Genomic DNA, 11,486 nt, shown 5'->3' with positions numbered 1-11,486 from the left:
AATAATAATAGTAATAAATAGACAACTGTTGTGCCTAAAAGTGTTTTTATTCGCTGTAAATCACAAAACGCCCAGCCCAGCCCCTCCCTCAGGGCAGCGGCGCAGCGTGACGCGCCGGCGCAGCGCCCTCTTCCCGCCCCCTGCCTTCCCCTCTTTTTCCCGCCCTGCCGCCGGGCGGTGCTTGGTGCCATGCGGCGCTGCGCGGGGCAGGCGGGCGAAGCGCAGGTAGCGCCCGGTTGGAGGGCGGGCTCTGCCTGAGGGCTGCGGGGAAGGGCCGTGCTTCCCTCTGCGCGGAGCGACTTGTTGCAGCTGGACGTTGTAGTGCGGGGGAGTGTTGGGTGAAAAAAAATAAATCCTGGTTTTTCTGTGTGAGGGTCTGTGGTTTACAGGGAGGAACACTCCGCGTTTTGAGCCTCGGTAGTGGGTTTTGCCTGGGTTTGGTCGCTGAGAGCAGATAATGTGGTTTTTATGTTATGCTTTGTAGTTTTGAACTTACTGAACTCTATTTCTGGCTTTCCTGTTTGTCTGACTGTAAGTGTTCACCTGGTGTCCTCTATGGAGTCCTATTACATATGCATATGTGTTCTTGAGACTAAAATGAGTTGTTTTTCTGTGAGTTGCATAGCGTTGTGTGTCTTGATTGTGCTGACTTTCCCATAAAGGCTCCCTAATTGCAACTGCAAGTTAAAAACCATTTTCCGTGTCTGTATTGATGGTGAGTGGAGTTAAATCCAGTCATTGACTGGTTGCTAGCAGAATTCCTCAGAGGTCGGTACTGGGGCCAGCCCTGTTTTATGTCTACATTGATGATTTGGATAAGGGAATTGAGTGCACCCTCTGTAAGTTTGCAGATGACATCAAGCTGGGAGGGAGTGTCAATCTGCCTAGGGGTAGGAAGTCCCTACAGAGGGATGTGAAAAGGTTGGATAGCTGGGCTGAGGCAGTGGGATGACCAGGTGCTGGGCTCTGCACTTCTGTAATAACAAGCCTGGGCTATACAGCAGCTTGGAGCAGAATGGCTGGAAGGTTGTTCTCAGGAAAAGGATCTGGGGATGTTCGTTGGCAGCCTGCTAAACATGAGCTAGCAATGTGCCCAGGTGGCCAAGAAGGCCAATAGCATCCTAAATTGTATCAGAAATAGTGCAGCCAGCAGGAGCAGGGAGGCCATCAGGACAGTGATAAGATGAGAGGAAATGGCTTCAAGTTGTGCCAAGGCAGGTTCAAGCTCTACATTAGGAAGAATTTCTTCTCAGAAGCAATAGTGATGCAGTGGCACAGGCTGCCCAGGTAGGTGGCAGAGTCACCGTCCCTGGAGGTGTTCAAGGAAAGGGTAATTGTAGCACTGAGGATCATGGTCAGTGGCCATGGTGGTGATGGGTTGATGTTGGAGTAGGTGATCTTAAGTAGTTTTTTCTAACCTTAATGAATCTGATTCCATAATGACCTGAGTTTGGAAGACTGGACTGGAGATGGCTGTACCTTGAGGCGATGGTTTCTTGTATTCTCTAGCACACTCATCTGTCTGAAAGAAGGCGAAACAGTATGTCAAGAATCTCAGTTTCTGAGACCTGCACCATTCCCTAAAATTTAAACTGCTTAGAAATGTCATTTTTGCATTGTGAAAGTTTACTAGGTCATTAATGTTTTAGACAAAGGAAGCTGAACTTTTTTCTATGTCAGTGTGTAGCATCTTTAAGATGCAGCAGTGTGCATACCAAAATACACCAGAAACTGGAGTTGGGTAGTTTATTATACAGAAAAAGTTGGTATCGTTTTAAAAATCAATACACGTTCTCTTGAACTGTGCAATTGAAGTTATTTCATTGCAGTATCTTGGCACAAGAGGAAATAAGTAAATACATTTCATAGAACCATTTTAGTTAGAAGAGACCCTTAAAGGTCATCTAGTAAAACTTCCCTGCAATGAACAGGGACACCTATAGCTACATTGGGTTGCTCAGAGTCTGGTCCAGCCTAACCTTGAGCATCTCTAGGGATGGGGCATCCACCTCCGCTCTTCTTGTTTTGATTTGGGATTGAGTTACTTTTATGTGGGATTGGATTACAAATAGCTTTTGCTTCTCACAAAAGGTCAAGTACTCTGAAAAAAAACACATTTTCTAGATAACTGAGGATCTTGCAAATATTTGAGTTAATTTAAAAAAGAAAAAAATGGAGTTACAGTGTATGTTTTACAACAGTTTCTAAACAATAGCTTTTCATATGTATACCATTCTCAGACATGTGAATGTTAATCCTTACAGCTTTCTGAGGTACATTGCACACATTTTAGGTGAAAAAACAGATGTAAAAAGATAATACAATTTGCTTTAGGCCAGACTGGCAAAAATCAGATTACACTCAAAGACTTTCTGTCCCAGTGACTTGCTTTAAATTATTGCTCAATAGTTCTCTTAAAATAAGGTTATGAATTTCTAAATTGATGTAGTGCAGAACAATACTGTTGAGAGAAAGGACGCAAGCAGAAGTGTACTTCAAAGCAGAAACAGTGTCATTTTCTGGGGGAAGGAGGCTTGTTTGTTTTTATGTTGGTGGTTGTTTTGTTTCCCATTTCAGAAGGATGAAAGCAATGAGGACTTCGTTCAAGTCAGAAGGAGGGATTTGGAAAGGCTGACAACTGAGGTTATGCAATTGCGGGATTTCTTACCCAAGGTACTCGATGGTGATATTGTGTGGACGTTCCAGAAACTGGATGCTATTGAATCAAGTGAGTGGTGCCATGTTGTAGGCTGAGATAGTTTCTGCCAAGTCTATTCAGTGCAAACTGTTTTGCCCAGATGAATGGTTGTAGAGTTTGAGGCGTTCCAAGTTTAACTGTGATGTTTAGATTGCTTCAGGAAATTAATGTTTTTGCAATGAAGAAAATTAGAAAGCACATTAGAAATAATTAGGCTTAGGTCAAATTAATTTTTATATTTTGCTGTGGATAATACAGTTCAGACAGTCAGAGGTGTATCAGGAAAAAAGTGACTCTCCTTGGAGGGAATGGGAAAGTATTGTTTCCAAAATGTCTCTTAAAGTGATCAGCGAAAGAACAGGTGAAAAAAACCAAACAAACCTGCAGTTAAGAAGCTAAATTTGAAGGAATAAGTAGTAGCTTTGTGTTTAATAGGTTGAGCTTTGAAAACAGCTGTTCTACCTTGAGTTTGAGTCAGATCTTGACTTCTTCTCTGTGAGACTTTCTCTTGATGAATACCCAAGCAGTCGAGTGAAAGATCTACCTAGCAAGTCCCTGCCTCTTGGTGTGAGTGTCTGCATAATCTCTGGCCCACGTAGCCTTCTGGAATGAGACCTTAATGTATAATTTTTTTAACCTTCTTTGGGACTTTGGCTCAGATGGTAGAGAGTTAGATTGTGGTCTAGCCTCAAATAAATGTATTGGCCACGAAGTACTGGAAGAGAAGCAGAGCTCTGGAGTCCTACACTAGAATGCTGGCTATGTTGGTTAAGATAGATATGGAACCACTTTTCATAGGATCCTTTGGTTTGAAGTTGCTTTCCTGCTATTAATTAATTTTCAATCAAACTTCCATAGCTAGAAGTACAGCAGAGTACCTAGGAAACATCATGACTCAAACATTTCTGTAACTTCCAGAAGTTACCACTTTTCAGAATTACATTCTAGTCTTTAGAGCTTGCTGCAATTGCTGGCAGAACTCTGGGCTAATGCTTCCATTCTCTTTCTCCTCCAACAAAAGTCTGGGACATAAGCACAAGGCCTGTCTATGGTACCAAAGATTGTATTGGGGTGGAGTTTCCAGTAGTCTCCATCATCTGCTCTTTGGAAGGCTTCTTGCATGCCATCAAGTACCAATAGAGATAAGGAGACTGTACCATCTTCTGCTGCCACTTAAAATGTCATCCATGTCACAAGATGTGATGCAAGATCTTGAAATGGTCTGTGCTATTGTATGGTATCAAGGACTGTTGCCTGTTGGGTTAAGCTTTCAACATCTTCAACTCATGACACCTTTTACATAATTTTATCAGTGCTCTGTATACTTAATGAAGATTAAAGATGCTATAATTATGAAATAAACAAGAGAGCTAGGCAAAGCAGATTATGATAACAAAAAGAGAATAGATAGAAAGCTTACCTGTATCCTGGGCTCACTTACAAAACTCCAGCAGAGTGGATTTCAAGGTCCTTTCCTCCTGGTAGCCAGCTCTTAAATGGGTCTAGGAGCCAGGTTCCACCCCTTCCATCAAGGTGAATTGCCTTCACCTGTGCTCCTCTGGCTGACTCATTGCTTGCCTCAGGTGATCAATCAGAGGTTCAGGCCGTGACTCAGCAGTTCCCATACATGCTCAGCCACAAAATTCCTCTTATGTTCCTTGTGTCAGGCACCAAGGTGACATTATCAGAGCATTTTAGCTGCTGGTTTGTGTTCTTGACACACTGATCTCAAGACTTTCTTCCAAATGTTTTGCTGACTTGCCATTACTCTGTAGGTACTTTGGAGGAATTGCTGAAGTTAATCTTTAAATTATCTTGTGTGTATCCCCACAAAGGAGACTTTTCTTCCAATTAATGTTGTGTCTTGATTACTTATTCAGGCTTTTTCTGCTGTTTTCCTTCGCAGCTGGATGTGTCAAGTGGTGATTTTTACTATTCCATTCTGCTCCCACTTCTGTAGCAACAACAGCATGGAATAAGATACGCTGTGGAACATGCTGCTCACAAAAAGTGAGATGTCACAGGGGCACCATTGCAGCTGTTGACAATCCTCTGTCTTAAAATAGTGAGCTGTCTGGTTCTGGTCCTTAGGTAGGGTCTGTAGATGTCAGTGTGTGAAGCTTACAGGACTCTTCTGGAAGCTGCTTGAGATGGTTTTCCATACAGGTCTCATTGAGCCCTATGGCTGATCCAGGCTTTCAGCAACTATCAGTTTTCTAGGTAGTAAACCTAGAACATCTAAACATCAATTGGTTTATAATCTGGATTATAGCCAGAGATTTTAAACACCTCTTGTTTGTTCAATTGTGAGACTGATGACATCTTGAATAGCTTCAGGAAGCTCTGAGATCATTGTATTTATCACTTGCACAGCTTGATCAGTTAGATACCTTTGCTATGGGAGTACCTCGCTGGTGGTATCCAAGATCTGAACTGGCAACAATACAACTGGCATTACATTTGTGCTGCTGTTGAAGTCTTTTGTAAGGCTTTTTCCAGCATGATTCTTTGTCTCAAAAAGAGGGGTCTGTTTTCTTCTTACTGCCCTATTCAGGAAGAGTGGTTGGCTCCAGGAACCTTAAAAAAATCATTATACACCTATTCAGCAAGACCTAGCCCACTGTATATAGCACTGTTTGGATCAGTAGAATTGGAATCCCATCACTTGTTGGCATTCATTGTAACTGTACTCACTTCTCCACTTCCAAGAGCGTGGAGTTTAGATCTCTTTTCCAGAAAATACTCTGGTGTGACCTATAACACAGAGAAGAACGAGCCCACTAGAATTGTATGCCATTTCTTCTGTCACACCAAGTGTCTCCTTTTTTTTGGCTATGCTGTTGCTCTCAGGGAAAAATGTCACTTCTTCCTGGAGTCAGATTTACCATTGCAGTGGTAATGTTACATATTTCCTGTTTGTGTAGAGATGTCATTTTATATTTTTTGCTCATCCTTGTTGACAGTGAACACTGCTTCTTTGCTTGTTTAAGGCAGACAGTCTGAACCTCAGGATTTTAGTCTCAAAAAGGAGGGAGCTTTCTTACCAGGGAGTTGGGACTTACAGACAATGGGAAAATCTGTCAGGCTTCCTCTGTGCTGACAGGACTGCACTTTGCAGGGAGTGAGCAGCACAGCTGTGGTGTTTAACATCAGAAAAATGTCTGGTGCTCGTTCAACTGCCATATGTCAAGGGATTGTCAAGTGTTGGGACTGGTAAATCCAACCTTGAGTTCACTTCAGAGCACACCTGGAAGATTTGACTGGACGCAACAAGAGGAGTTCCCAGGATTGAGGCATAGCTGACAGTAGGTCTCTTTATCAGCTCTTTTCATCAGTCCTACCATTTTTTCCCTTATAGGATAGACTTAATGTTAGTTTCCTTTGACATAAGCCATCACAATACCTTAGAGGTAAATTCTTCTCCTTTTATCTGCAAGTCTTCAAAAGACAGCACGTAGTGCTTTATATGCAGACCTTAGTTAATGCCATTCCTTTTCTCCTGGCTCAGTCTTGGTCTCAGAAATCTAGTAGTGAGATGTGCAGTATCTTCATATGCCTCCTGGCACTGCCAGTACTATATTCAGGATGAATCCATCTCATCAAGTAGTGGAGGTGATTCTTTTCACTCTGGAGAGTTTGTCTCCTTGCAGTGAGAGAGGGCTTCACTAGGAGTTGGTTTCACTGGGTGTGCTTACCTGGCAAGGATGAAGAAGTTCTTGGTCTGCCATTGATAAGCAGAGAATGCCATCCTCAGACTCTCTATGTCTTTATGTTATAGAATCATAGAATATCCTAAGTTAGAAGGGACCCATAAGGATCATCAAGTTGAGCTCCTGGCTCCACACAGGAGCACCCAAAAATCAGACCATATGTCCAAAAGCATTTGCCAGAGTTCAAGAAGAGTCTGGACAATGCTGAAGACCCGCGTTCACAAAGTAATAAGAGACATGGGACTGGACTTTGTGAAGGAAAGAAAAATTTCCTATCACTTGAACAGTTCCTCAGAAGCTCAATGAATCCATCCTCCTGTTCATTTCTATTAGTTTCCTTTGAGCTGTAGGTTCAAAAGAATTGCATGTTTGGAGAGAGCACCTTGGCCCCTGGGCACATCCCAGGAGTGGGATTTGCATTGCCTGGATGCTGTCTGTTAAAATGTCCCGCTGTTGGTGGTTTAGCATCCCACAATGGTCAAATGGAAATACATCTCATCTTTTTAGAAGAGCTGCTCTAGGTGTCTTATATCTGCTGCTCAAAGTTGCGTGGATGCATTGGACATTATAATGTTTTGTCAATTAGGACAAAGGAAGAAAGGAACTTTGTTTCCAAATAATGTAGAGCTATTAAACTAAATGTATTTTTTTGATGTTACTTTTAAGCTTTATGATGTGCTCTGCTCTTGTGAGGCCCCACCTGTAGTACTGTGTCCAGGTCTGGAGCCTCCAGTACAAAAAAAACAGAGAGCTGTTGGGGAGGGTACAGAGGAGAGCCATGAAGATGATCAGGGGACTGGAGCACCTCCCCTACAAAGACAGGCTGAGGGAGCTGGGCTTGTTCAGCCTGGAGAAAAGAAGGCTGTGGGGTGACCTCATTGCAGCCTTTCAGTACCTAAAGGGAGCCTAAACAGGAGGGGAGTCAATTCTATGAAAGGGTAGATAAGAACAGGACAAGGGGAAATGGTTTTAAGTTGAAGGAGGGAAGATTTAGGTTGAGTATCAGGGGAAAGTTCGTTACCAAGAGAGTGGTGAGGTGCTGGCACAAGAGAGGTTGTGGATGGATCATCCCTAGAGGTGTTCAAGGCCAGGTTGGATGGGGCCCTGGGCAGCCTGGTCTAGTATTAAATGGGGAAGTTGGTGACCTTGCATGTGGCAGGGGGGCTGGAGATTCATGGTCCTTGAGGTCCCTTCCAACCTGGGCCATTCTGTGATTCTGTGATATCTTTTTATGGCGTGATCGTGTGTGTTACTCGGTAAGTACATTCAGAAATATTGACTGTGTGTGAGGGGAAGTATATATAAGGCATGCTAAGCCATAAGCAACAGATATGATCAAGGATGTGATGCTTCAGGTGGTGCATAACTTATTTTTAAGCTTTTCATATTTAGAGTAGATAATGTCTGCCTGTACTTTATGAAATTACATGAAGGTGTAAACACACACAATAAAACTAAGTAGCTGGAGCCATGTTTTTTGAAGTAAAAAAGTATATATAAACAGTGAGTGTGTATATATATATATATACTGTATATATAGTAGATATATATATATGCACACACAATACATATATATACACATATATAAATACACAATGCATATATATACTTACTAGGTATATAGTAAGTACATATAAACACAATAATTGTTGTTAAAAAATCCTTCCAAGTTTTTTTTTTTTTTTTTTTTTTCTTAAACAGACATCAGGATCTTGTAAAGTAATAATGTAATTATTATTGCATTATTATGTAATTATTGATATTCTTATAATACTGAATTATTTTAAAATACATTATTAAAATAATATAAAAAATAATGTAATATTTGAAACTTGATTTCCAGGCACTATGTAAAGCACCTGAAGTGCAGCATGAGATGTGTGACAAATCAGACTCAGTTTTAAGGGAGTCACTGGTAAATTGGGTTATCACTGGCACTGTTTAAGTGACTCATAATGCTTTATGCACATTCATGTAAAATATTGGAAGTAGTTGCATAAAATTCCTATTATCCACACAATTTGTGGTTTGCACATTGAAACATTCAATTTTGAATGAAGTTGGTGTTCCTTTTCTTTGAATTCTGAAGGCAGCAGATAGAAAACAAAATAGAACACTGGGTACATTTAAAAAAAAATCCCTGGGGTGCTCAGTTCCAGAATAGTATCTTATCAGCACATGCTATTTAATCATAGAATGGCCTGGGTTGAAAAGGACCACAAAGATCATTTAGCTTCAACCCCCAGCTATGTGCAGGGCTGCCAACCACCAGACCAGGCTGCCCAGAGCCACATCCAGCCTGGCCTTGAATGCCTCCAGGGAAGGGAAATCCACAACCTCCTTGGGCAAATGGGGGTATTTCCAGTCTTTTGCTGTTTTGAATCAGAAGCACCATACATTTAGGTTTGGTTTTTTAAGTCCTGTTAAAATGTGACAAATTGCTAAATACCGGTTTGGCCACTAGGAGGTGGTCTAACACAAGCAGATGTTCAATGTGTCCCATAAATACTGTGCTTAGTGGATTCATTTTTCTTTAGTGCCAGTTGGCTGTAACTTATTATTTCATTTATCTAATTTATTCTGTCACAGGCATGGAGAAAAAGGAGGAGGAAATAGAGCAGCTGAAAATGGATTGTGAGCACTTCAGAGCCCGCCTGGAAGCAGCCCAGACAGATTGCATGAGGGAGAAGAAGGTATATTTGCCATCAGGATAGTGAGATCTGTATGCTTAAGTTCTGAGAAGGAAATTGGGAGCAAGTGATTTTTCTTGTTTGTGTGTCAAAAAAACATCCTCAGCCTGGAAAACAGGCTCTTTCTGGTCTTTGTAATGTTAAAATCAGCCACTAGTTTTCTATAAATATATGGTAACATGCTGAAGTATGGCATTGGGTGCTTGGGGAGATTGTGGTGTAGATGGCATTGAAAAGGGATGGTACAAAATCCATTCTTTTCAATTCACTGCAACTGTAGCATGTTTTCAGAGAGGAGAACAGAAGAAAATGTAAGCAACACAACGTGCAAAATGATGCTGGCTTCTCCTTTGGTTTGCTTTGAGCTGCGTACCTGTGTTTAGTTTGAGGTTCTTTCACAATGCACCTATTGACCCAGTTGCCACGTACGGCTGTGAGTTGAGACAGAATTACAGAGCTGCTTTTGCTATGTCAGTACAGTGTTTAGTGATTATAAGAGGGAAATGCTTAACAATGCAGGAATAATGAAGACCACGATCTCTCAGATCTTGTTAGAGTCCAATAGACTTCACAGAAGATTGCATAGACTAGTGGTTAATTTTTGAGAGGCAGTTGTGAAGCAGTGGTGATTATTTGCTGCAAAAACTCCCTTCCAAGGAAGAGTGAACTTAGCAGAAACTCATTTTGCTGGAGTTCTGCAGTTAGGATCTGCCAGGTGGAATGTTGTACAAAGACAGATAAGTCTACAGAAATTATAAATAAGTGAAAACTCGTGACTTGAAGTTTTAGGGCATGTCTGTGTGGACAAGTCATTCTGGTGTGAAGTTTAGTATGAATGTAGCAGCTGTCTGGGTGGCAGTTCATGTGATGGAATAACTGTCTGTTTGGATACTTTTCTATTTGCTGAGATAAGTATTGCAGTTTTGCTGTGCTTGTTGTTTAGGCATCCAGATTGAAATCTCAGTAGGATTTAATAGTGCTGCTGCTTTAGATATTAAGTGAGGCCCACCTTTTGTACACATGAATATTCAAAAAAATGAATGGAAGGTGACTTAGGTTATTGATTTCTTTAGGATGAAACTTTTAGTTAAAGCATGGGTAGTTAACTAAGAATTATTGGTGTTTTGGTGATCTTGATCAAAGCTCTTCATATCTTTGCTGTTGTGCAGTGTACGCCAGTTGCCTAAATGGCTCCTGTTGCTTGTCAAAAAAGTATATGCCCCAGGAGGCAGGCTAGATGATTCAAGGCCAGGATAGATGTGTCTCTGGGCAGCCTTGTCTGGTGGTTGGTGACCCTGCACGTAGCAGGGGGGTTGAAACTAGATGATCTTTGTGGTCCTTTTCAACCCAGGCCATTCTATGATTCTGTGATTCTGCATTTGAGTGGATAGTGTTTATGTACGTTGTGAAGTCCTGTAGCTCTTTGGGATGAAAGAAGATGGTGTATGCACAAGTGATTTTTTTTTTCCTTTATGATTTTGCATGGTATTTTTCATTTGCTTGCTGTTCTATGTATCCTTGTGTATAGTTCCAGAATTATTTTTTACATATTTATTTTCTGAAGGAAAAGGAAATGATTCACTGAAACGAATGATAAAAATGCCTTTTCTGGCTGAGCTGTGCCTTTTTCTTAGGGGGCCGCAAATCAACATTCTGTTTTCCAAAACTGCTTTGCAATGCTGCATCACTGGTGAGTGAATTGCATTGCTTCCTGAACCTGAACAAAACCTGGAGTGTGCGTGTTATTCTTGGCTAATGCCTCCTTTGTCTGCCTTTTTGTAGTTAGGTGCTTAAGCATCGCTGTATTCCTGTGCCTTGACCATTTCCTGAGGGGGGTGGTGTTGCATAACGCAGCGATTGCTTCACGATTTGAACTCTCAGGAGTGTCTCACTTCCAGGTTGTTTGCTTTCAAGCTCCATTTATCTTCCTGGCTCCTGAATGTTCTATTTTGTTTTCTTTGCTTCGTACCTTTGTTCTCATATTGTTTTTATCTGTGCACCACTGTGCTGTTTCTCGTGGCTTTGCACCATTGTTGGGGGATGTAGCTATGTGGTCTGGCAGAGCTTTGTTTATTTAGCATTAGCATCCCCATGCAAAATGCCAATAAAACACATTAAACTGTACATTTATCTATGGATGGTACAGGAAAAAAAAAAAAAGACAGGGACAGTATAGGAGATAGACAGAAGGATGCTTGTGGACATTTAGTTGATGCACATGGTAACAGAATAGTTGATAATTCCAGCAGTGAGTTATGTAAAAAACAAAATTTGGCTAACTCACTTGAAAATGATCAGAGAATTAAGAAACGAGACAATTTTTGTGACAATTTATGCCTAGGGAATTGGCAGCAAGATTCAGTCTTTTGCATATATTAAGCCATAAGG

The 11,486-nt window shown here is 41.3% G+C and overlaps 1 protein-coding gene and 1 long non-coding RNA gene across 2 annotated transcripts in view; one reads left to right on the top strand and one right to left on the bottom strand.

The window, feature by feature from the left end:
* Positions 1-167: 167 nt before the first annotated feature.
* The window catches only part of LOC122156272 (heat shock transcription factor 2 binding protein), a 36,082-nt gene continuing 24,763 nt past the window's right edge, over positions 168-11,486 (top strand). The window contains exons 1-3 of the mRNA XM_042810914.1: positions 168-225; positions 2,578-2,728; positions 8,998-9,101. Coding sequence (XP_042666848.1) covers positions 190-225; positions 2,578-2,728; positions 8,998-9,101 — 291 coding nt within the window. The 5' untranslated portion in view covers positions 168-189. The remainder of the gene's footprint in view (positions 226-2,577; positions 2,729-8,997; positions 9,102-11,486) is intronic.
* On the bottom strand, positions 1,259-4,188 carry LOC122156273. The gene is made up of 3 exons (XR_006167429.1): positions 4,119-4,188; positions 1,980-2,852; positions 1,259-1,522 (listed from the first exon to the last, which is right to left on the bottom strand). It is a non-coding gene; the product is annotated as an uncharacterized LOC122156273 (long non-coding RNA).

The sequence above is a fragment of the Centrocercus urophasianus genome, unplaced genomic scaffold (genome assembly GCF_019232065.1).
Source record: "Centrocercus urophasianus isolate 14NV4802_14NV808 unplaced genomic scaffold, USGS_Curo_1.0 seq_12, whole genome shotgun sequence".
NCBI lineage: Eukaryota > Metazoa > Chordata > Aves > Galliformes > Phasianidae > Centrocercus > Centrocercus urophasianus.
This window is presented reverse-complemented; position numbering and strand designations above follow the sequence as displayed.